A 27,453-nucleotide genomic window follows, 5' to 3' on the forward strand; every position below is an offset into this window, starting at 1 on the left:
ATTACCAGTTGGTGTTGAACCTATACAAGGAATTACCAACAGCGACTGAACCTGTCAGTCTCTTCAGTTATACCAGAGTCCCAGAGTACCTGTATAAAAATAATTTCAGTCAGTAAATAGAGATATCAGAAATTAGAGTATAGATCAGACATCATAATAGAAATCAGAGATCATAATAGATATCACAGTTCATGACAGAAATCAGAGGTCAGACTGTATTTCAGATAATAAAGACATTTTTAAAATAAGAGAAAACATCCACGTGATCAGTGAAAACACTAGAGGTTCCAAATATTATTCATAGGTGATTGGTATTTATCATATAGGTTGTCATGAAACTTTTGTAAACTGATTAAATTCATAGACGAGATCCCCATAAAATGATTAGATAGGTGACAGATTCATCAGTTATTTATAACGTGATTTATCAGGATCATATAGTATTCAGATACTTTTCGGAGGCACTACGTAATCAGTCAGGTATTCGGAATCTTTTGCATCAGTGTTACTCGTATTTTCATATATGACAGGAGTAATACCATTATCCAGGAAATCAAAGACATTTTGGGCATTAGGTCCTTGGAGAAATCTTAGTGATTTGAGCTTAAAAGGGAGAAACGAAGATTCAGAGCATTCACAATTTGTGTCGATCTATCGGAATATCGAGTTAACTCGAGCTATACAAATCCCAGCAATGATACCTGTCAACCAGTCAAATTGTTGCACTTCAAGGGTATTCGCACTTTAATACTGACAACTCTTGTCAATTTATCATCTTCAGAATAATCGCTGAATGAATCTTACTGGGACAAACATATATTCCAATAGTTTTTATTTCACTTCTTTATTGCAACGATATCAAGTAATGTCGACATGCTTGATTTGCGGTTTATAACTCTTAGGGGCAGTACATTATATAAGAACATCAGTGTTTCCAAACTTATCCAAGTTATTCGTTTAATTCAAGGTCATCGGCGTACTTAAATCAATTAGTATTCAAGTTTATCCCGATCACTTGGAAGTTTCTAAAGTAACTCTATCGTTTTAATAATTCGAATACGTACAACGCTTCCATTCAATTCAACTTTGTCATTTCAAGAAATTCAGACGTGTAAAGTACTTTCGGTAATTTTAGCCTCCGGGTGTTCGCTCAGGAATTAGAAATTTTAAGTCTTTTACCATCTCAAAGATCATGATCGATTAACATGATTATTTTCACTTTCCGGGAAAATCCTTATCTTTTATATCATACTGGTATTTTCGTTGTTTCTTATCCAAGCATTTCCAACATTTAACCTTTAACGATATTAATCAGAATTTACGAGTCCCGATATTGATTGATTTACCGATTAAATCACTGAACTTAGATTTGTTTCCGATCAGTCTACCAATTTCTTTTACGAGACGTCTAAGTCTTATACAGTGTTCTGTCTTAATTCCAAATTCAATTTGAGTCCAATGATAATTAAATACACTTCATGGACCAATTATTTCCATTTATCCATTTACCAATTATCAATGTGTTACTGAAAGCATACAAAAGCTAGTAGAGTATTACCTCAAATTCTAAGCTCCACCGATTGAACATTTAATCTCCAATCGTTCATTCTCGAGCTTGAATTCAACGTCCCATAATTCCTCTAATACATAACAATCGAATTTACGTCAGAAACTAAACTTATTTGAGAAACCAATTTGAATCCGAATATAAAACACTGAAAAACTGCTTATCTGGTGCGAATTTGTCAAAACATACTTCGAATTCGAACTCAAGACGTCGAAAAACATAAAATAAGACTTTTCAAAAAATTTGACTTCTTCGGTCAAAGTCAACGATTTGACTCAAACGGGTTGACTCAGAAGGGTTGACTTGGCTCAGACCGAGTTGACTCGGTCGGGTCAAACACACCCGGTTCAGACCGGGTTGGGCCGATTTAGACTGGTCCAGATCGGTTGGATCGGTTTTAGAATATTTTCAAGGTAGGCAAAACAAGCCCACGCGTACGCGAAGGTGCGTGACGGCGTGTGGAGACAACGAAAGGCTCAGAGTGATCGGCCGATTACTCTTACAACTCCAATTACCCAATTGCAATCAATAATTTAACTAATATTAGCCCCAAATCCATCGGAATAAAGAAAAAGGTTGAAACATTCACCCACTCCAGCGATCGGACAAAAACGGTGACGTTGACACGACCCACCAGTCGGGTTAGGAGTGGACGATGATGGGGAACTCAGTGGTGGCAGCGGTGAGGCAAGACGATCGTCGGATCAATCGGAATCGAAGGAAAATCATGCGGTGGCGGGGTTTCGACGAAGCTTCATCGGCTTCTCCACGGTAAATGATGGCTCCATTCAACATCTTAACCGAGGGGTTTTGGTCGGACGACGACAATGTCCTTACTGGGACGGGCGGTGACGTGCACCGTCGGCCGGAGGAGGGAGAAACGAGGAGGAAAGTTGTGGTTTTGTTTTAGGGTTTAGGGACTCGGGCATTCTTAATTCGAGATTTCATCGAGGGGTTTATTTTTCTCTGACAAAAAAAATAGTCTAATTTAGGGTTAAGTCCCTAAACTTCCCACAAGTTCCAAAATCAAGCTATAACTTTTAAAAATTTACAATTTGGTTCTCGAAATTTCCCTTGATACAACTCTAATTCAATACAATTTGTATTGATTTGATTTGGATTAACCTTAACCTACCAATTTGAGGGGTCCAATAGAACAAAGAGAGAAGGAAATGCATATATATATATATATATATATATATATAAGATCATATTACATAATGTAAAACTCTTTTAGTTATACATAAATTTAATACCGTTGGATGAGGGAAAATAGATGACTGAGAATATATTCACTGGAAAAAAACAATAATGAGTCAATCTCAGCCATCTATTTTCACTTATCCAACAGTCTTATTTTGAGTAAAACCAAAGAGTTATATACATATAAAATTCACATTAGTTTAAATTAATATTCTCTCATTGTCAAAAATATTTAGATAATTAGGTTAAAAGTTCTCAATTAACATCTTCCCTCTCCTGTAGATTATGAGTTCAATCTCATTAAGAGCAAAAATTTTCCTTCTCCCTCTTTCTAGGTAGGAATTATTCAAAAACAATAATCTCTCATCAGGCCCTAAAAAAATAACGACGGTGATTAATGATAGGAAATGTAAAGATATTCATAGAAAAGATGAGATAATTTCAACAGTTTATTTTCATTCATCTAACTATCCTAAAAATGTATAAAACTAAAAGTTATAGTATATTCAAATTGATTTGGTGAAGGACCCATAATGGGAGAATATTAGTTTAAGCTAACGTGAATTATTGGTGTTAGTAAGTATAAAAGAGAAAGTGCTTGACTTTTGCTTCTATAAATTATTGTCCAAAATTTCCTTGAGTTAACTTGTGCCTTCTATATAACAATATAACCTGCTAATTGTCCCTTCACTGTCTTTACTCCTTATCTAAGTAAACTAGGCTTTGAAGTTTAAACATGGGTTTTGCAGCAGCTTTCCTCCTCCTCCTCCTTCTGGCGGCTCCGGCAGCTCACGCCGTGCAATATACCGTAGGAGACAGTGCTGGTTGGACCAACAGCGGAGATTACGAGGGTTGGGTTCAAGGGAAGGCATTCACTGTTGGCGACACGCTCTGTAAGTTGCTTACCAAACATGTCATCAAAACACACAGTAGAATTTTATTAAGGAATGATGAAAAAAAATGTCTCTAATGTTTGATTAAGTAGTTATTTTGATTTATATTCTTTTTTTAAAGTATTTTGGGCTCTAACTTTCCATTTTAAGACAAAAAAGTCATTTTGTGGATGAAAATTATTAGTCAACAAACGATTAATACTTTAAAATAAGAATTTTTTGTCCTAAAATAAAATGTTAAAGATCAAAATACTTTAAAATGACAGAAGAATGGCTAAAGTTATTATTTAGTCAAACATTAAGAACCTTTTTACCCTAAATGAAATGTTGAGGCCGAATACTCCAAAAAAAATAAAGATCAAAATGACTATTTAATTAAATATTAAAGGTATTTTTTGATTTATACCTTTAATTAATCAATTTAATTATGGTTTTAGCCTCTTAAATATGATAAAATTTAGGGTTTAGTTTTTTATTCTAATTGGACATGGTATGTTCCTTTCATAGTAGATCTATATTGATAACTTTATAGTTGTTATAGTCGTAAAAGTATTCGAATGATATGTAAACTTATTATTAAGTTAAATATAATTGATGAATTCAAGAATCAAACAATCTCAATAAATTAAAGTAATAATTGTTATTTTTAAATGTCTTAGATTTAAATATCAATGATGACAGAATATTTGAGTATTTATTATCAAATAATTAAAAAAATTTAAAATAAATATTACTACTTATAATCACCTAGATTAATCAATATTTTATATATAATTAACGAATTTCCACACGACTGTGACCATGTGTCTATTTTATTATAGTGTTTAGGTACGGTGGCAGCCATGCGGTGGATGTTGTATCCAAGAACGACTACGACAATTGCAACTCCGGCAATGCTCTGAGCTCTCACAGCGACGGAAACACAGTCATCCCACTGTCGAATCCGGGGCCGATGTATTTCATATGCCCCACCATAGGACATTGTGCCGGCGGCATGAAGCTTGCAATCAACGTGGTAGCAGCCGGTGGCAACTCACCCTCCACCCCGTCTGGTTCACCTACTACTCCCGGGACAACGCCGAGCGGTGGCTCAACACCATCGCCGCCGTCACCACGGCCTAGTGGAGCTCCTAGCATCATGAATTCCGGTTTCGTGCTAGCATTTTTGGCCGTGTTGGGAGCCGTTCTTGCGGTTATGAGCTAGGGGAGAGGCAGTGCTGTTGGGTTATTGGCTTTTATTTTCTATTCAATCACCGTGTGATTTTATTTTAGCTTTCCTTTTATGAATCAGAGACGTTGAATTATCTTCTTATGACCTAAATAATTTACCTTAATCATGATAAAAATATATATTTTTATATGGATACTGTTTTAATAATTTACTTATTATATTGTAGAAGAAATTGATTTTGGTAGTGAATAAATTATTATTATTATTTGAGGTTTCAGAATCAAGTACTAGGAATGTTAGAGATACTAGCGTTTAATGTCAAATGAATTGATTGAGAATTATATTTGAACAAATACTACTTGTACTTACTCCATATTAATAAAAAAATAATTTACTTATTATATTTTATTTACCTATTATATAAGTAGGTTTTGATGAAGATTAAAAATATTTCATAATATAATTGACATAAATACTATTTTAAATCGATATAAATATTAAATTCATTTTAAATTTTTTATATGATAAATATTAGGGTAAAGTACATAAAATAGTCTTCTGACTATAGGGTACTGCTTTATTGAGTCTTTCAATTATTAAAAGTTATAATATGATTCTTCAATTATATGACACTACTTTGTTGAGCTCTTCAACTATTAAAAATTATAAAATGGTCACTCGACATATGTTCTAAATTCATCTTTTTCGTTAAAAAATTAAAGATCTTCTGAGCTGGATATTAATATGTTGATCGAGATATAATAAAATATGATCACATAATCTTATAAGCAGTGACGAAAATAGAAAAAATTTATTAGGTGAGCTAATATAAATATAATAAAAAATTTTCTAACATAATTTGCGCATACTTTTTAATTTAAAAATATAATAACAACTATATATATTTAAACTGAATCTAAAAAAATATCAATTAGACCAATATAATTTTTAACATAATTTGTACTTATTTTTTATTTCAAATTATATTATTATTTTTAATTTTTGGGTCATAGGGTCAGCCACTGCCTAGGTAGGCCCACCCCTAGATACATCCCTACGTATGAGCTATATTTTATGGATCGATTCTCTTTTTATATTATATTATCAAGTCAAATATGATTTTATCGTATCTCAATCAGTAGATTAATGTCTAACTCTAATGACCATCACATTTTTTAACAGAAAAAGATAATTTTGAAACATATGGATGGTCACGTGACTATTTTATAACTTTTAATAATTGTAATACTCAACAAAATATTTCTATAATCAATGGTTGTTTTATGACTTTTAATACTCAAAATACTCAACAAATCATCGTTTTATAATTATAGAATTATTTGTATACTTTATTCCAAATATTATTACATAAAAAATCAAATAATTGAAACATTTGACAATTACAGCAACCTAATCGATGTATTTAGTTTGGTTCGATAAGACATCGTTATCATCATCTTTTATTAGTCAATCATATGTCAACTAAACTACAAAGACAGTAAGTACAGGTTAAATTATAGTTTAGTCCATCCACTACACTCAAATTAGAATTTAATTCATCTATTTTATTTTTGGTGTAATAATAAAATTACCCCCAACGTTTACATAAATAATTATTTTATCATTTTTAATATTTTAATCTCAAATGTCTCAATTTTTGATAAAAACAAATCTTGTTTGATAAAATCGTTAGTTGACTAACGATTTACACATATTGTTGATGTGATATTTTTACATATGTTTAATAAATGATATGACATATATAATATCATTCGAAATGATGATATGATATATATATATCGCATCATTTAAAGTGATGACACAATATATGTCACATCAATAATTAAACACATATAAAAATATCACATCAATAATATGTGTTGACAGTTATTAACTGTCAACTAATTATTTTCATCTAACAATATATGTTTTGACCAAAAAAATTAAAACATTAAATCCAAAATGCTCCCAATAAATTAAAAGGCAAAATGCTCTTTTATACAAATATTAAGAATAATTTATTATACCTTTATTTTTTGTATAATTTAATCTTCCATTCTTTTAATATCATTGATTAATCTGAATACATATTGACATTAACGTTTTTTTTTCTTGAACACACTTTCATATCGACGTCGTTATTTTTGTGATGGAAGATGTATTTTTTGAAATATTCACATCATCATTTTAATTGAAATAATTGTAGAATTAATTATTTAAATTAATTAATGATAAAATCAAAATATATTAAATTAAAATATATAGAAAAATCTTGAATTTTAATATAACATGGAAAACAACAATCTCACTTTAATATATTTAAAATAGTTTAGATGGGTAAGACCTCGTTATCAAGTATGGGTATCTTTTATTGGTCAATCATACATCAAATAAAGTCGAAATATAATATATATATATATATATATATATTATTAAGCTAAATATAATTACACGGTAATATCTTTTCTAAGTACTCTCAGTAATTTGATAATAAACATTCAATCGCCCTTGCAATCATTGGTGCTCGAACCCGTGACTTTTAGAAACGTCTATATCTTTATCACGTACACAAAATGTCAATATCATTATCACGTACTTAGTACGACAAGGGATTATATATGTGTAATTTGTTTTATATAAATTTTAAAATTTTAAACCTAAATTTATAAATTTATTTCAAAATAGAATAATTTTATTTAATTTTAGATATTATTATATGAAATTGAATTATTTATAAGAAATATAAATTTGTTAAAAATAAGCGTTCAGCACGAATTTTTGTCCGAATTGACTAATGTCTAACTTCACCTATTAGGCCTTTAGGGTCACCAATTCTCTCCCAAACTAGAAAAATTTTAAAGTGAACATCTTATATCAAAATACACTGTTAATATTAATATGATACATCAAAATATATAATTAAATAAATCGTTTTTATTAAAAAATATTTAAAAAATTAAGGATCTCTTCTTGATTAATCTCTTATAACAGTTTCTCTTGAATCTTGAAAAACAAATCCTTCTCTTCACATCTTTGAAGTCATAAGATTCGTAGAAAAAATTATTACGAAGAGAAATAATCAATTTTAAAATTTGTATTATCACGTTTAGTTCGTTGAAAAGATTATTATAATGTAATAACTTATTACTAACGTTGACATTCTTGGTTAAAATGATTAGAATGCAATTACCTTCAAATTTTTAAGCATTCTTATTATTTTGGACAACAATGTCTCTAAAATAATGGTTTCTTTTCATAGAAATCCTTATCAATCCTTATTCTTTGTGTTTTACTCAAAATTATAAACATTATAATAGATAAAGAGTTAAACTAAATAAAATATTAATAAATTTGAGTGACTACAATTATCAATATTTTTTAAATATTAAAATCATTTAATATTAAAAAATTGATTTAAGTATAATTTTTTTAAAATTAAAACTAAGCTTTCATAAGAGATTAATTATTTAAAGGTGGTTAAAAATTTTAATGTTCTTCTAATAAAACAATTTATTTAATAATATATTTTGATGAGTGACATTAGTAGTATATTTTAATGTGCAATGTTGAGTCTAGAATCGTCTCAAAATTAAACTGTTCCCCGTTATTAGGGCATCGTTAATAAGCTCAGATTAGTAAAAAAAAAAGCCCAAATCAAACCAAACTTTGAAGGCCCAAATACTGCATCGACTCATCTAGATATTCAGAAAAATCCCTTCCGCCTCGATAGTGGGCAAATGCTCTTTAGTTTACTCCAGCAACTGAAAGATAAAAGGAGAAGAAAAAACAATGGCGGCCGAGGACGACAGCGGAGAGTTTTACCTCCGTTACTACGTGGGACATAAAGGGAAGTTCGGGCACGAGTTTTTGGAGTTCGAATTCAGGCCGGACGGGAAGCTCCGATATGCAAACAACTCCAACTACAAAAACGACACCATGATCCGCAAAGAGGTCTTCCTCACCCCTGCCGTTCTCAAGGAATGCCGCCGCATCATCACCGAGAGCGAGGTCCCCTCTCGTTTTAAACCCTTTCCCTGCATTTTCTCTTCAATTCAACTCTGCCTAGGGTTTGGAATTATTCATCTTATTTGTAGTGGGAAACTAGTTCCTTTTTCCATGTTTTGTATAAATAATGAGTTAGTCTTTGCTATCATTTGTTTTATATATATATAATTTTCTTATTTTACTACCTTAGTTTTTCAAATTGCCCTGCTGGATTTTCTCTTCTTTGATAGGTTAAAGGATTTAGTTTTTAGTTGATAAATGATTACTCCCGTGAATAATTGTAGTTTCTGGGTCTTTGAACGCTCAGGATGGTTTAAGGTTGCAGTTTTTATTGATTATTGTTTTCTGGTATTGTTCAATTCTGTTGTTTTGTCAATGTAGATCATGAGGGAAGATGATAACAACTGGCCAGAACCTGATCGTGTCGGACGGCAGGAGCTCGAGATTGTGATGGGGAATGAGCATATCTCTTTCACTACTTCGAAGATCGGTCCCTTGTTGATGTTCAGAGCAGTAAGGATCCGGAAGGGCTTCGCATATTTTATTATCTGGTTCAGGTCAGCTAACGTACATTGTCAATCTGCTATTTTATTCTTGTCATTCGTGTTGTGATACCCTTTTACCCTGTGTATTGCATCAATGAGTAAAGGCTGATCTTTTGGCCTTTGTGATGGTTTTAATTTTCTATTTTCGACTTTTTCTTGCTTATGGCCTCATAAGTTCTCTAACATGGTTAGTTGATACAGAGCTGATTTTGTTTTCATTAATGGACTTTCCATGATCGACTTTTGCTAATTTATTTCTGCTTTTGAACTGGATTTCTTGCTTGGTTTTCAATGCAATGCTAAAGAGGCTAGAGTTGCTCTTCTTTCGGGTGTCTATTTGAAACGAATTACTGAAATAGTTGGAGTGTGGTGAATGGATAAGCACACACATGCATACTCTATTTTCAGTAGTTCATTGATTCCTTGTGCTCATGTATATGCTGATTAGGGGTGAGTGTTCTAGTCGAGTCGAGTTTGCTCAATCTCTAATGCCGATACATGGATGTTAGTTTGTATCCATGTCATACTAGTGTTTAAGAGGGTACAAGTTAATGGGATGTACTATCTTTTTCTTCTTATCTATGTCTGACCTGATTGCCATTTTATGAAATGCAGGACTTGAAGTGCTTCGTATTCTCTCTCATCTCACTCCACTTCAAGATCAAGCCTATTTGAAAAGCACATATTAGTGGATTGGTGTCCAATTAAGGATGCCGGGCACGGCAAAGAAAGATAAGCTGTAAAACATTACTTCAACGTTGGAATGAACAAAACTCAATTTGACTAAAAAAATCAATTATTTTTTCAAATGTTGAGTTATTCAATTGTTCAAGTTATTCGAGTCAGCTTGGATTTCAAATTTAAGTAAGTTTGCATTTACAAAATAAAAATAAAAAATAAAAAAATTGAATGATTGTAAATTCATAAATTTACTTTTTTTTTTGTGATTTGGTCTTTAACTTTAAATTTTATTCAGTTTGGTTTTTCGATTGTAAACTTTTCTCATTAATTCCTTGATCCTTTTATATTTATTAATACATTGTCTTCAATATATATATATATATATGGTTCGGGAAAGTCAACAAGATATCAATCTGAATAATAAAATTATTTATAATTATAATTAAATTTAAACAGAAGTTTGAACGTATGATACTCAAATTCATGAACATAACTAAATATAATATCAAATAAAATTTAAATTATAAAATAAGATTTATTAACTCGATTAATTTAAAAATTTATGACTCAATTTGATCAAATATTCATCAATATAAGAAACGTTTCCATAATTGTCAATACTCGACTTTTCTTCATTTGTAACGTATAGACAAAAATCTGAAATCCTCAATTTCTAGAACATCAAATTGGAACACCAATAGCACTTTTTCACGAAGCACATATACATTTTATCATGTCAAAGGCTAAAAGACATGTTTTGTAAAAGGAAGACCACCGGTGTTTGTCAATCGAACTCAGTAGCATGCATCTTAGCCCTCTCTGTTGCCATTACGAAAACAAATTGATAAGGCCAAATGCTTATTATCGTGTAAGAAGACTGTACGAGGGCAGATCCTCCAGACGTGTAATATCTTCAAGTAGAAGCTCCCTTTCCAGTTGTCGACGTGTGGCCTTCATCACTGTCTGTAAAACACAATACAGAGCTTTCTTTTTTACCCAAAAAAAACACAACAAAAAGAATCTTCTGGTTGAAGTTGAAGAATACATACATTGAAGTCCATGTAGGATGCGCGCATAGCAAGCCACTGATGGTCCATTAGCTTGAATGTGATGCAATAGAGAAGGTCAAACGCTGATTCATTTTCTATCAAGGCCAAAAAAAAACCGCACCGTCATGGTTTCCAATTTTTAAGAAAAATAGATATTCAAAAAGGCATTACCTGAAAGGAACTTTAAGAAAACCGCTCCTACAATTGTCCTTGGTTTGACTGCGGAATTCAAGCACATTGTTAATTGATGAATGGCATCAAATAGCAATCTCAATGAGAATGCTCACAAAAGAAAATGGGATTTGCTTAAATTGATGCATGTCTACGCACGAATAGTAGGGGCTTTTACTTCAACAAGATTGTGCTGGTGGAGTATAATTATCCATTAGATACATCAAATCAGTCATCTTAAGTCGGAGAATTTGAGTACTCAGGAGTTGCATAGAATTCTAGGATATCACTTCCCTAGTTTACCTGCTTCGATATCAAGCATCTGAATGAGCATAAAAGTGATGTTCACACCAGCAACAGCAAATGGATATTCCCACACAGACCTATCACCTTCCAGCTTCCAAAGAAGATCCTTGAAGGATTTCTGCATTGACATGTTTAGAAACACCTTAGGCATCCGATGGACAGAAAGATCAAAACATCAACCAAACCTAGATATGAAGCAAAAGTGTAGATGGAACACTTTCCCAGTCATGATGTCCATAGTGCCCTTATGATTTCTCCATTCATACAATAGATGAGAGAAACAAACACGATGAGCGTGCAAGGTAACTAAATGCACATACCGGAAAATTCCTAGCAAAGAATAACAGGTTCTCCAATGATATAAAACCACCGCCCCTGCGAGATAAATCCAAATATCAACAACTACTTATCAAACAGAGTCATTCAGGGAAAGAGAAAATGCAAAAGAAAAAAAAAACGAAATGGAATAGAAAGGAGCTACACTACCTAAAATCTGTAGATGGATCCTTCCCTTGCCACCCCATTTCCTTCCACTGCTCGGATATTAAACCACGTAGTTCTTCTTCTGGAAATGCAGCATTCCATAAGGCCCTTAAAGATTCCTGTAGAAAAGCAGTAATAATGAATAAGAGAATAGGATTTGTAAGTCAGGATTGATGATTACAGAATCCAGAATAGCACCCAAAATGTAAATAGCATCATTTAGAACAGGCACCTGATGCTCAGGAATTGAACTGTCATAAGCAATCTCTATACGGTTCTGCAGCCTCTGCAAGCATTCTTCCTGACAACATGAATGCCAATATTAGTTTTTATTCCAGCAAAGGAAAAGAGCAGAGCAAATTTTTAAATGTTCTAAGAAAATCAATCAACATGATGCCAGAAAGATATTCCAGCTTAGCATAAATAGGCAAATACAAGGACAGCGAGACAACAAAACTAACCAACAAAATTAAATCATGCAGTAAAAGCTTAAGGGGATGTTTGGTTCAAGGAATGTGGGATTCTCATGAGAATGGAATCCATATTCTCATGTTTGGTTGGCCGGGAATCTCATTCCCGGTGATGTTTTATTACCAATAGTAGATTTTTTGGGGTATATTACCGAGAATGTCATTACCTCCATTTCCTTAGGTATTGTTGGATTACCGGAGTTTTGGACTAAAATGCCCTTAATTTTTTTTTTCAAAAATATCCTTATTCTGTCATTGAATAATAAAAATTCTACGAAGGTTAAATTATAAAATTTATCCTTAAACTATTTTAGATTTACAAAAAAAATCTATAATTAAAATTTTATATGAATTTCAGGGGTTAAAATAAAATTTTACCCTTTCATTAAACCTTTTTATATTTTCAATTTTGTAAAATATATATATATATAAATTTTATGAATTTAATTTTTTTTAAAGAAAATAAATAAATATTTTCTAACTTATTAAAAAAACAAATATATAATAAGGACAATTTGGTCAAATATACATTCCAATAATCTTTTATTCCTTTAACCAAACACGGTAATCTTACATTCTTGCTAAACCAACCAAACACAAAATACAACATTCCCAGTAATCCTATTCCCTGGTAATCTTACATTCCCACTAATAATCTTACATTCCGGGAACCAAACGCACCCTAAAAGAATGCCACTGTTCCGTACTTCAATAGTTCAATGATGTCGCTAAACAATCTCTACAGTCAAATGATAAGGTTTGCTATATGAATAATCATGTTGCAAGAAAAATGACCAGCAGGGTAAAGCCACAAAAATGACATCCACAGAGAACGCATATGAAATCTACAAAATAGAAGAGTTTTAACACAAAACTAGGGTTCTGGTGACAGCATTAAACAACAGAACACACATCATTAGTTAAAGTAATCAATGGTATACCAAGTAGCATAAGAAGTAAAGAGATCTTATCATCAGATTCTATTTCTTCGCAGATAGAGAATCACAAATTAAACATGAAAGGGGCAAATAACCATCATAGTTGACAACGGTAGAGATCCACAGGTTGACCGGATCATAAACAATACCTGGGAAGGAGTTAAATCAAATGATGGACGAGCATCACACTCTCTGCTCTGTGCACATACACAAGAAAGACCTCGACCCAACCATGCTGTTGATCCTGCCACAACCTCACCTGTAACAAAATAAAGAACTCTACTAATGAAATGCATTCCTAATCTTCATTTTAACTTCCTTAGAAATTTAGTAAAGACAACCAAGGAGTCAAATGGTTCACTAAAGCAGCTAATAAAGACGAGCAAAAGAGAAAAAAGCAAGAGAAAAACACCAGTGGACTATCCCCAACGAAATTAGAATGGTGAAAGCAACGGTATAACCATGTGCACCCAGAGTCATTAAACAAGAGGTGCACATGTGATGGAATGAAATGATTTTATCTGAAACTTTTCGACAGGAGTGAAAGATTTTGTGTCCTACAAAGTGAAAACTAAGCAAGTTCTGAACCATGAACAAAAAATGGACAGTTTACAATGTATGGGTTCTAGGAATTTGCTCGATACTAATGAATGGGTGAAAATTAAGTTAGATTTCGTAGATCTTAGAACCTAAATAGAATAAAAGAGCAAGAATTTCTTTTTAATTTTTTCAACTTCACGCAAAAAGTTTGAACGGAATAGCATTAAATCATGCAATCATGCCCCCTAATCTAGGTTTGCCTTTAAACTCTTGCTATAAAAATTGGATAAATTGCCAACCTCTAGAGAAAAAATTCAGTATTAAAGATAAGCATAAAAAAGGGAAAAGAAAAACCGAAAGATTGATTCATCATAGAATCAAAATTTCCAGAAATCCCTTTTACCAAAGAAAATCTCAGCAAAATAATCGTTATATTAACCAAGAGACGCACCAAACCAAATTTGAGTATCTGCACACAAGTTAGGGAAAGTTTTCGGCAACAATCAAAGCTCACTCTGCTAGAAAGAAAAGGAGATTTTTTTTATAAAAAAAACGTCTTTTTGCTTCAGAGAGAAAGTAGGTTAAGACATAAAAGAATAAAGAAAAATCATTAAAAAAATACATACTACAGAGCAAATCGTGAGACTTGTAAAGTGTGGAAGATAGAGAAAAAAAATTTTTCATAGAACAAGAAAGGAAAAAAGGAAAAAAAAGTGAAACACGGAAATAAAAATGATACAAAGGGACTAGGAGGTTAGTCACCAGAAGTAGAATGGCAGGTATTGCCTCGCTCGAGACCTTGAGAAATTCTCCTCACGGCGACAAATGAACCCCCTCTATCGTCCATTTTGTCACACCTCGTCTCTACTATCTTACTATCTTTCTTCCTGTTAACCCTAAGAGACAACTTATGGGCTTCTCCACAATTTCAAACCTGTAATAGTTGCGAAAAAAGAAACCGAATGAAACTCCGATTAAGGAAAAAGAATGAAAATAGATTCGAGTTTACTAAGATGGCGAGGATGCAATAGAATCAAAGCGAGATAGTACCAAAACAATCAGCAAAGCAACCGCGATGAAGCAGAACGCGAAATGCATGTAAAATCAGAAGGAAACCGGATCTAAACCAACCAGGACTGAATTAAACATAACTTAAACGTCAATATCTTCGTAAGAACCAATGTTCAATTAAGCAGGGAGGAAAAATATTAAGCCAATAGAGTTTCGAAAAGTAAAGACAGTTAAGCTCCGATCAGTGCTACCTAGATTCTTGAAAAGAGAATCAGAAAGGATCTTGAGAGAAAAATCCAGAGAATCTTAAAACGATCATAAAAAGAAAAAAAAAACGCTACGGTTTAAAGATCTAACAATCGAAGGTCTCCATTACTGAGAGAAAATCTAGAGAATCTTTAAACGATCAAAGAAAATGCATTCGAATTTTACTCAAGATGAACAAGAGGTGAGAATCAAAACCGAACAGTACCTAAACAATTAGCAAAGCAACCGCGATAAACTAGAACGTCAATGCAGGTAAAATCATAAGGAAATCGCATCGAAACCAGCCGAAACTGAAATCAAACAAAACCGAAATGTTGATATATTCGTCAGAAACAATGCTCGATTAAGCTGCGGCAAAAAAAAAGCCAAAAGAGTTCCGAAAAGAGTTACCTGATTCCTCAAAAAGAAAATAAGAATCTTGAGAGAAAAACATTCTAGAGAATCTTTAAATGCCAAAAAAGAAAAGAAAAGAAAAACCGCTAGGTTTTAGAGATCTAAGAATCGACTGTGTCCATTGCAAGCCACGGAGGCGGAGCCTTGTCTCTCCTTTTTTTTTCCCTCTCACTCTTGCATCTGTTAGCTTTTTTTTTTTTCCTTTTAGGTGAGAGCCTCGGTGTATAAGGCGAGGATATATATTTATTTTCTCTAGGTCAATTATGAATGTGGTCATTATACTACTAAAGTTTATGATTTAGACCTTGTTCTTTACTTTGCATAACTTTATTTTTTTTTTATAATATCATTAGTTAGTCTTGTTATACTAGACGAACAATTCTTTATCCAAATTAAAAAATAAAACTTAAATTGATATCGACGACTACAATTATCTTCCTATAATGTTGCACGTCAACAACCCTAATTAGGTAAAATTTATTTGTCCTTTTCAATTCCTTATATTTTCTATGATGAAATTAGTGAGCATTGTTACTTGTCTGAAATGGCTGATGATATTAAAAAAAAAGAACAGAGAATACAAAATTATATTAAATCAAATGAATTAATTCTTGAATTTAAATATAATAAAAGGGACTAAAATTGTAAGTTGACATTTTTATATATGTGGCGGAATGATTGTCATGGTGTGGTTTTAAAACAGTTGAAAATTGACCTAAACGGGAAAGGTAACAGTGATGGGGTTGGGCAAACCAATTAAGGTACTCTCGCCCTTTTGTATTGAAACAGCTTGTCACTGAATTTATTCCTTCAATTTTTTTCCATTTTAATGAGACGAAGATAATAAAGTATCCAAAGTTTGAAGATTAATTTTTTTCAATAAAAATATGTAATTTAAATAAAAAAAACATTAAATAAAAAATATTAATTCAACTTCAATTTCTTGTTACTTAAAATATATTATTGAGAAAATAAGAAAATATATTTTTTACAAAAGGTAATAGAATAGTTTTAAATATATTTTTTATAAAATTTATTTATCGAAAACATCTAAAATAATTAAAGATCTAAATTAAAAAATTAACTAAGAAAATCAGCCGTGACATTCTAATTGAGACGTATAACATCTTGGGTAAACTATATATTTAGTACTTAAATTATTAATTTTGTTCTATTTTGGTACTCAAACTTTATTTTTTTCAAAAATATACCTAACGTTTAGTTTAAATTTCAATTTGATATCGTTAAAAAATTAACAGAATTACTGACGTGACGTTTTTTTTTTATTTTTTCAATGATGACATGACATTATTTTATGGCGGCACGTCAACATCACCGTTATGTTTTTAACGGCGGGATGTCAAAATGAAACATAAAATAAATATTAAGTATGATTTTGAAAAAAAGGTACTAAAACAGAATAAAAGTAATAATTTAGATACTAAACATGTAGTTTACCTTAAAATCTTAAAATGCGAAGACATTAAAGTAATTTAACTATATTTTTATACAACTCCTATAAACTATTTAATTCTCCTCAATTTTCTAAATTGAAGGATAATGTGTATTTAGATATTCTCAGATTTGAATCTTTGGAGTTGTACAATAGTTAAGGAAATTTTGTTTTTCTTTGGTAATCTGAGTTTAAAAAAAAGAGAGAAAATGCCACATGGTATGCTTGTTGGGGGGTGAAATGGAACCAAGGCATGATGGCCGCATAGGTCTCTTAATTTAATGTAGATCCCACAATAGCATCATTTGTAGTTTGGGTTAGCTTATGATAGATACTTGCTCCAAATTATGTCATGGTCCACACGCTTGGCTCTCTCCCCTCTCCCAACGAAGTTGTGCACCTTTACGTGCCTCTCAAATTTGCATGAATATACCTTTTTCTCAACTCTAAAGAAAAAGAAAAGGCAAGCTTTTAGAGAAGCCCTTTTCATTTCCTTTCTATAATATTCAAGGACAAAAGTCTCGCATTTTATTAATACGAGTTAGTTAATTGATTGAGATATTAATATTTTAATAAGAATTAAAACTCGAGTCTCATCGGTGATCTCATGTGGTAGATGATATAAAAGTATCAATTCTGAATCCATCTTAGCGATAAAAGGAATTTTATTTTCTTAAAGGTTACGAGTTCAAACACTCTATACGATCAGTAACATGTCTTGACCCTAAACTTAAAGTGTTTATAGGTCAAGTCAAGTTTTGATCATATTAGACTTGCATGATAAATAAATATCACATTTCAATTATATTAATCGACTAATCCAGATCGGGTATTGTATAGACTCATTACAGGAGTGACCTTTCTACCCCCAATTTACTTCATTCATAATGTTAATTCAAACATCTGATATTGTTAAAGAATCTAATACCCGTCTCACTAAACCAACTTCTTATTGGTTAATTAACCTTTAATGTATGATAAAGAAATATCATTATTTAAACGTTCCTCTTCTAACATGTTTTTCATCAAACTAGTGACAATCAAGTTCATTGCTTTTCTATAATAGACTTGATTTATAGACGTCAAAATGAGTCTTTATGAGTGAAATGCATGGATGAGCAATCATGATAGACATTGAAGCTCTATAATTGATAGAAAATTTAATCGACACTGTTAATCCTTATATTAACTATGAAAGAGAAAAAGAAAAAAGAAACCAAAAGCTTAGCTAAGCCATTACATATATTTTTATTTTTTAATAAAATATTTTTAAATATCATTTTGAATTTACTTTCACTAGTTTAAATATAAAATATTTGTATATTATTAGAAATTAAACTAATTAAAGTTAAATAAGAATGAAATTCATTCATATTTGAATGATTATGAGTTTTTGAGCTTGTGAAATACAAAATGATCCTAGCAAATAAATTTATAAAATATAAAATTAAATTAAATAAATTTGAAATCAAACGAAACATTATGGTTCAAATTATTTTTTCATAGTTTTAAGCTTCGTTTAATATTTTTTTTAAAAAAAAATATACTTTTGGAGTCATAAATAATACTAAATAAATAACTTCGGGAAAAAATGCATTTGAAAAGCACTCTTTAATCCAAATGTAAAATTTAAAAAAAAATTAAAAGTAATTTTAGAGTCAAAATTATAATTTCAACCTCATATTATACTATGGTTTAGGTTTATTTGCAATTTATAAATTAATAAACTTTTATCAATAAATACTTACATGATTAATAATTATTTGTCAGTTTGAAATTTTATATCTCATTATATCAATATTTTAGATAAAAATCATTTCAAAATTTAATACTTTTATGAAACACATTCAATCATTATAAACTTATTTATTTATTAGTTAATTAAATATGTTTTACACTTTTTCATAATTTAAATGATTATCTATATTATAATATTAAAGTATCAATTAAATTTATATTTTTTTAACTTACAACATTATATCTAAAACGATCATTTATCTTCTCAAAATATTTTAATAACCAAATAATTCAAAATACTTTCTCACCGTACTTTTCAAAAGTAATGTTAAACTAGTCATTAGTTTTATTTTACTCGATCTTACTTTAGATATAGATCTAATTTCCCACCACCAAAGAGTAACCAATTGAAATAGTAGCTTATAAATGGTTTAGTGAGGACCATTGTCTATGATAAGCAAAAGTTACCGAATTGAGTGGAAGAAAAGGAATTGGCATGTTGCTTGGCAAAAAGATTTTCCAAAGAACCATTGTTAGGTAAAGCTATCCAAAAGTAATATAATTCTCTCTCTCTCTCTCTCTCTCTCTCTCTCTTCCAACTAAGCATGTCACTATAATGGGAGAGACCTATGGATGGACAACAAGCTTGTGGACAAAACAATCATGGTCACTACCACCACTCTTGTAGATGAGCCTTTGGGGTCTTGCCAATTGCCCATCCCTTCCCACACAAGCATTTGATAAATAAAATTAAAATTTTTTGGAACTCATTTTTTAGGGTAAATTACCTATTTGATCACTCACCTATTACTTAGTTTCTGTTTCGGTCACCCTACTATTATTTTTTTAAAACCATGCATAACGTTACGTTTTGGTTCTGTTTTAGTCACGTGTTGTTGAAAAATTAACAGTGATGTTGATACTGACGTGTCATCATAAAGTAATGTCATATCAATATTGAAAATAATAATAATAAATGTCACCTTAACATCATCGCTAATTTTTAACGGTGGGTGACCAAAATAATATCAAAATATAATGTAGGATATTTAAAAAATATTAGTTGAGTGACCAAAATAGAAATTAAGTAATAGGTGGATGATCAAATAGGCATTTTATCATTTTTCTAATAACATGATTATAAGTAATATTTGTATTTAATGTTAAATCTGGCTAAACTAATGTACACCAACAAATAAAACTGCTTGTGTTCTTTTGGAACTCAAACACATTACTTATTATGAGATATCTTTTGGGGTGAATAATTAGGCATTTCAACCTTCAAAGATTGGTCCTTGAACCAAAACATTTTACGTTAATAATATATATTTATAAACATTAATTCAACAAATAAATTATAGGTGGAGTTATATACAAATCAATTAATTTTTTATTTGTTAATCAAATAATTGTTTTTACTTATTTTATTTAAATGTTATATAAAAGTATAAAAACACAAGAACACCACTAGAGTAATGTACGGTTTAAAAGGTCCCTACACTATTTCAAATTGATAAAAGTTGTAATTAAAGGGACTAAAAATTATTTTGCCTTTTTCATAGTTACCAAGTCCACAATTAATGGTAAAAATTCATGTCATCATTTTAATCGTAACAACTAATGGTATTATTAATTTAGATCCACTATTAATATTTTACAGATTAAAGTAAATGGATTATATCTCAAATTTCATCATAATAAAGGGTACTAACCAATTTACCCGGGGGTTAAAGGATCAATGTTGTTTATAGAAATCATGGGTTCGAACACCAACGGTTACAAGGGTGATTGAGCATTCATCGTCAAATGGTTGAGAGTATTTAAAACAAATATTACTATGTAATCACCTTTAGTTTATTAATAAAAAAACATAATAAAGAGGTTGAAAATTAAACCAAATGGTTAATGGCCTCAATATTAGCCTGAATTTATTACCCATAATAGATACTTGAAGCCATTTGAGGTCAAAGAAAGGAAACCTTAATTCCATCAAGCCAGCGGAAATGAGCCAAACAAAAAATGTTATATTTTTTAATATTTTCTGTTGAATCTAAAACATTACGAAGAAGATAATATTTTTGATTGTTAACCGAAAATGCTACGAAGAAAGTAACATTTTAAGTTGTGTCCAACCTAAAATGTTAGGAAAAAGTTAACATTTCATGTTACGTTTATTTCCACAGTTTTTTAACCTTAAATTTGGTTGTCGTTTCTTAGCCTAATCATGACATCCAAAACCCTAACTAATTATTGAAACGTTTGACCTTAAGGATGATAATTAATTAATGTAACTAACGAGCTTGACATTGGTTTTTTCTCTGGCCTGCTTCGGATCTTGTTTAGATTATAATAAAGATGGCGTGGAAATTGTACTAGATATTGGTACTTGCTACGATAAATTGTGTTTTGAAGAAATTTTTTAATGTTTTAGAATGATTATAAAGTAGTATTTGTTTATATTTTTTTAATTAATTGATAACACACCTTATAAACGTAATTATTTAAATTTAATTTTTTTTAAAAAATAATATTTTTTTATCAATGAAACCATTTGATAAGTTCACCTAATACGTTTTGAATAAAGCAATCCACCAACATAAGCTCATGATTTGTGTTAAGACCAAGTCAAATTTGGAGACGGTTGTCATGTTATGCCGGCCATGGCCAACGTGGGAAACTCTCTTCAATCAAGATCATTGTTGGATCAACCTGTATCTGATGAGATGTAGCCAGGAATCTTATATAGTGTTTGTTTTCGTCTATTAAACAAATATGTTAAAACAAATCCCTCCAATTGCATAGAAGTTCTCTTCACTATGCATTTTTATATATTATAATTATCTTTAAATATAGTGAGAAATTAATAATAATAATCTTATGTCAGGTTGGGTTACGGATGTTTTATCTTAGACTCGACTCCGCCTTGATCTCGACTCTATCTTTTATAAAATGTCTTGAATCTATTTTTCTGTAATAACTATATAAGATTCAATCAGATTATAACTTATTAGATTCGAGTAATTTCACTCTCCCTATATATATATATATATATATATATATATATATATATATATATATGTCATCACATGCTTAAAAAAATAATTTATGCCAACAGACTTTTTGATGGGAAAAAAAAGTAGCCTCATGACTGAAAAATGAACATTTTGAAAAATAAAGGGACTGAAAATGATTATAATATAGCAAGGGATTTTGATAAAAACGTATTATAAAAGGGCATTATATACAATTTGAATGAAAAATTCATAAATATTTGTTTACCATACATCTAAAAAATCATCCTTAAAAAATTTATTGAGTGATCTTAATAGTTAAAGGAAATATTATTTTTTCTTGAGATCTTATATTCGAACAATTATATATATAGAGTTAAAAAAAATTCGAATGATTTTAATAGTTAAAGGGAATATTTTCCTCTCTTAAGATCTTACATTCGAACAATTATATATATATAGAGAGTGTGTTTCGTATAGTTAAAATGAAAAGCGAAGGACATGAGAAAAATAGGAATAGAAAGAGAGAGACAACAGAGCCACATGGCATGGGGTCTGTCTTGTAAGAAATTTCGAACTAAACACAGCTTGAAAAAGAGAGAAAAAAAAACATTGGGTATTGTGCAATAGAAATATGTCACTTTTTAGGTAACAATTGAAGCTTTAATAATGGAGGATGGAATGAGTTTAAATTTTACACAATGACATGAGTTATTTAAAAAATAATGTTATTATCGGATTTAAATTTACTTGAAACACCACACACCACCAAATGCATCCAAAATATAAAAACAAAACAATTCAAATAGACAAATATAATGACAACGGTTAATAATATAATGTGTTCTCCTAAATCCTAATCTACTTTATATATATTTTAATTTAATTTAAATTAAATTTATTAATATTATATATATATATAATAATAATTATTTTTAATATTTACCGGACCGGTTATTCGGGTTATTGGGGTGGGACTTACCAAATTCATCCTCGTCCCCGTCATCGTTTAAAAAAATCGGTTTTTCCCCGTCCCCGTCCCGTTTATCATCCCCGAACCCAACCCATTTAATTCGATTTTTCCCGACGGGTTCGATTTTTTTTTGTCATCCCTAGAGTGGGATGTCTTTGTTGGAAACCACCTTTTGTTTTTTCCTCCTCTTTGTAACACTAATTAAAGTTTGGTGGTCAAGTAGTCAGATGTTACTGTCAGCAGCCTAACATCTTGTTATTGTTAATAGAAGACCTCGACGATGCTCACGATGAAACCAATATTGTGCTATAACGTAGTTTGAACGGTGACCGGGTCTGTTTTCTTAACGGAAAAGAAGCCATCCATCGGAAGCTTGGAGAAGATGGCGCCCCATATGTGCGTACCTCTGCAAAGAAACTCTGAAAAATAGCTTGCCTGAAAATTACAAAAGAGGAAGATAATGGAAGACATATTACAGATCTTTGATCCACTTTCTTCATAAAAAGAAACTAAATTTAAACTGAAGCTTTAAATTTACATACAACACAAGAGAAAGAATGCATCCCATTAAATTTTCTTTTTACACGAGAATGTGAGTTTGGAAATATTAAATGGCTTACAGAGAATCGCTTTACCCCGTGTTTAACTTGATCCGGTTGGCCTGTCATTTTTCGGAGCAGAGACAGGTTCAAGGTTAAGATCTCCAACTCCCCTGGGTGGACCGATGCTGCATCGAGCCGTGTTGTGCATTTCAATGGCGTCTTTTATTTTTTGAAACTGTAGACCATTTTCAGAAAATCCAGATTAAGTAAGAAAAAAGGGGTTTATATGATGGTATCATATGCTAACAAGAGCTCATGAATGATGCATATTTTGATGAACATGAACCCGATTTTACGAAGTACATTCCCAGAGATTATCGGTTTCATGCCATACTATTCTCAGTTACACAAATCAAGGACTGCGATGTACTTCTTCGAGGACGTCTTAATCTAGTTAAGCTGTAAACTTGAGGTCATTGGCCTACATTTGCCCAGGCCCCAAGCAAAACAGTCCAAAGAAAGAAATTAACCCTGAACTCCTTGGTTCCTATAAGGTGTCATCTAATTCTAAGAAAGAACTCATTGCGACCATTTTCCAAGCAATCATTTAGAAATAAATTCTATGGTCCGACACCGAGATTAGAATAAAGAAAGCAGAAACGGCTAACCTTAGCGAGTGAACAAGAAAAGGACTCCAACTGTCCATCTGCTCCGCGATAGAAGTGGAAATAAGGAAGCACCTTAACATTCAACTTTTACACATAGGTTTATTCTCGTCGAAATTTACTTGAGGAATGTAATATCCGGATGTTCTTGAGCCGTCCTGCAAAGCTGAGAGATCAAAGGGAAAAAAGCAGCTCTTAGGAACTGTGCCCTGTTCACTTGGAAAAAAAACTCATTCTCACCCTATATTCAGCCAAATCAAAGGAGGTATTTTGGGCACCACCACAAACCGAAGGCAACCATATCAAGCAAACAATCTTTACAAGGGTGTCAAATTTACAAATGGATAAGACGATAACCAAAAAGGGTGTATCCCGAAAACATGTTTTCAGCAGAAAAATATAAGTTTTTTCGTCAACTAATATCCTTCAGCCTTCATTTTTTTACTCACAGCACCAACATCAAAGCAGCATTCTGACCTCTAATAAACACAAATAGTAACTATGCCTTTTTAGCAGCTGCTGCTTCTCTATTTTCAAGAGCTTAATTTTTTCCAATCATGATACTCAGTCTTGAGATTATGCCAAACGAAATATTACACAGCCACGAAAGGTGAAGCGACTTACCTTGGGAAATAATGCTCTGCATGAAGCACACCAAGTACCATAAAATTCAACAATAACCAATCTATCTCCAGCCTGACTTAAGGCATCCAAAAATTCTTGTGTAGAATGAATATCAATCATATTTGGTCCCGAGTTTCTTTCCCACCATTTCGGCTGTTCAGTTTCGTTAACAGTTGCACGTACCTGAAGTGTAGGAACTCTATTAACACCACCGGCCCATGAATAGGAAAAATGATCAAAATTGTTCCATTCAAAATGGATTAATTAATGTCAGAATGTCCTATGGACACCGACATTAACAGGTTACTTTATACCATCCGTATTCCACCACTATTAAAAGAAGTGAATGCCATTCATCACATTGCAATCCCCGACTTGAATATATTAGCATGGAACTTCAAAACCTTTTAAATTTCAGCATATTCTGATACTTCAGTCCAATGCATATAGTTAATTCAGATAAAACGATGTATCAGTCATACAAAAGAACCTCATGCTCCGGAGAGAATCAAGTTGGCAATTAAGCAAATTGTAGTAGAGTGATGTACAATAACCCTGGTATATAAGCTACAAGTAATGTCAGAATGTCCTAAGGACATCGGAATTCACAGGTTACTTTATACCATCCATATTCCATAAACACCACTACTAAAAGAAGTGAATGCCATTCATCACATTGCAATCCCCGACTTGAATATATTAGCATGGAACTTCAAACCTTTTAAATTTCAGCATATTCTGATACTTCAGTCCAATGCATATAGTTAATTCAGATAAAACGATGTATCAGTTTATACAAAGAACCTCATGCTCCGAGAGAATCAAGTTGGCAATTAAGCAAATTGTAGTAGAGTGATGTACAATAACCCTGGTATATAAGCTACAAGTAATGTCAGAATGTCCTAAGGACATCGGAATTCACAGGTTACTTTATACCATCCATATTCCATAAACACCACTACTAAAAGAAGTGAATGCCATTCATCACATTGCAATCCCCGACTTGAATATATTAGCATGGAACTTCAAAACCTTTTAAATTTCAGCATATTCTGATACTTCAGTCCAATGCATATAGTTAATTCAGATAAAACGATGTATCAGTTATACAAAAGAACCTCATGCTCCGGAGAGAATCAAGTTGGCAATTAAGCAAATTGTAGTAGAGTGATGTACAATAACCCTGGTATATAAGCTACAAGTAATGTCAGAATGTCCTAAGGACATCGGAATTCACAGGTTACTTTATACCATCCATATTCCATAACACCACTACTAAAAGAAGTGAATGCCATTCATCACATTGCAATCCCCGACTTGAATATATTAGCATGGAACTTCAAAACCTTTTAAATTGCAGCATATTCTGATACTTCAGTCCAATGCATATAATTAATTCAGATAAAACGATGTATCAGTCATACAAAAGAACCTCATGCTCCGGAGAGAATCAAGTTGGCAATTAAGCAAATTGTAGTAGAGTGATGTAATAACCCTGGGTATATAAGCTACAAGTAAATAAATATACTTAAGAAAGGCTGCTCATTTTTTTAAAGCTAAAGCTAAACAAAGTCGACTTAAATAGGACGAAAACATCACTAAAACCCCTGACGAGCTTTACAATTGGGGAAGATTTGCTTTACTAAAAGTAAACAGTTTTCAGTTCTACGATGGACCTGGAAACGGTAGCCAGAAGTACCAAAGAGTCAGCAAACTAGCACACAAAGCCATTACTAAGGAAATCCACCTTTTAAACAAGCTTTTTTCATCAAGTATCGACATTTAGCTCAAAAGGAATCTAAAGATGCCTAATATAATTATAACATTCCACAAGCGAAGAACTCTGATATACCAACTTATCCTCTACAGTAAAACCACAATTACCAAGGAAAATTGCAAAGGAAACAAATTTAGGAAAAGGGTACTCATGCTTTTAGCTAACGAATTGAGACGGAATTCAAAATCAGAAAAAGGAAGAATGCAATTACCTTGAAAGAGAGCGATAGTTTTCTGGAAGTAGAAGCAAGGCAAGCAGGACCAATAGGAACAATCTAATCCAAAGTCTGATTGATGGGTACAAAGGACGACTGTGGTGAATTCAAGGCCAGGTGAAAAATGGTGAGCAGAGAACGCGAAAATAATCGAAGTGAATGAATTAACGATGATGATGATGATCGAATAGCGTCTGCCATCAAGAGATTATGAAGAGAAGAAAGCAAGTCTTGGGGTTTTATTTATGTAAATCAATTTTTAGTGATGGGAATATTAATATGTAAATGTTTATTTTAACTACCTAAAAGAAAAGAAAAGTGAAGAGCAGGAGGTTGAAGAAGAGGGAGATAGTTTCGTTTAGGTTGAAGGAGATCGAAAGTAAAATTCATTGGAAGAAGACGCATCCACGTATGCATCTTCAATTCGCATGTTGATGTTTTCGTTCATCAAATACGCTGTCGTTTCGTTAGCTCTTCTTCCGTTAAGAACCATAGCGTACATAGAGGTATTTTTTTTAACAATCAATATCTGATTTATTGACAAAATTATCTTGATAATGAGTGATAAAAATATTTTTCTACCTATTGTACTTCTAGAATTATTCTCTTAAGTAAAGTATCTTGAACAATGATTCTAGATGATGACAGGAACACAATACGTCTTCAATAAGACACAAAGATCACAACGTGTCATTAGTTTTCCTTGGAAAAATGTAGGCCCGTTTTTAGATTTTAGTGACCGAAGTGAATATAAGGATTATACC

At 31.6% G+C, this 27,453-nt stretch overlaps 2 protein-coding genes and 2 pseudogenes across 3 annotated transcripts; 2 read left to right on the forward strand and 2 right to left on the reverse strand.

The window, feature by feature from the left end:
• Window positions 1-3,403: 3,403 nt before the first annotated feature.
• Window positions 3,404-4,969, forward strand: LOC120165249 (uclacyanin-3-like). The gene is made up of 2 exons (XM_039174806.1): window positions 3,404-3,663; window positions 4,485-4,969. Exons 1-2 carry the CDS (start codon window positions 3,507-3,509, stop codon window positions 4,865-4,867), a joined length of 540 nt encoding a protein of 179 aa, XP_039030737.1. The 5' UTR covers window positions 3,404-3,506; the 3' UTR covers window positions 4,868-4,969.
• Window positions 4,970-8,564: 3,595 nt separating this feature from the next.
• Window positions 8,565-10,193, forward strand: LOC120165250 (annotated as a pseudogene).
• Window positions 10,194-10,713: 520 nt separating this feature from the next.
• LOC120165350 (ELMO domain-containing protein A-like) lies at window positions 10,714-17,163 on the reverse strand. 2 transcript variants are annotated; one of them, XM_039174892.1, is made up of 11 exons: window positions 17,152-17,163; window positions 15,073-15,158; window positions 14,785-14,956; window positions 13,632-13,741; window positions 12,307-12,375; window positions 12,078-12,193; window positions 11,912-11,966; window positions 11,589-11,709; window positions 11,286-11,333; window positions 11,115-11,209; window positions 10,714-11,028 (listed from the first exon to the last, which is right to left on the reverse strand). In XM_039174892.1, exons 3-11 carry the CDS (start codon window positions 14,867-14,869, stop codon window positions 10,927-10,929), a joined length of 801 nt encoding a protein of 266 aa, XP_039030823.1. In that variant the 5' UTR covers window positions 14,870-14,956; window positions 15,073-15,158; window positions 17,152-17,163; the 3' UTR covers window positions 10,714-10,926. The 2 variants fall into 2 exon arrangements, with proteins under 2 accessions (XP_039030823.1, XP_039030824.1); XM_039174893.1 differs by lacking the exons at window positions 15,073-15,158; window positions 17,152-17,163 and adding exons at window positions 15,506-15,590; window positions 15,691-15,908.
• A 5,661-nt stretch (window positions 17,164-22,824) lies between these two features.
• Window positions 22,825-27,104, reverse strand: LOC120165351 (annotated as a pseudogene).
• Between the last annotated feature and the right edge of the window lie 349 nt (window positions 27,105-27,453).

The sequence above is a fragment of the Hibiscus syriacus genome, unplaced genomic scaffold (genome assembly GCF_006381635.1).
Source record: "Hibiscus syriacus cultivar Baekdansim isolate YM2019G1 unplaced genomic scaffold, ASM638163v2 tig00111582_pilon, whole genome shotgun sequence".
Lineage (NCBI taxonomy): Eukaryota > Viridiplantae > Streptophyta > Magnoliopsida > Malvales > Malvaceae > Hibiscus > Hibiscus syriacus.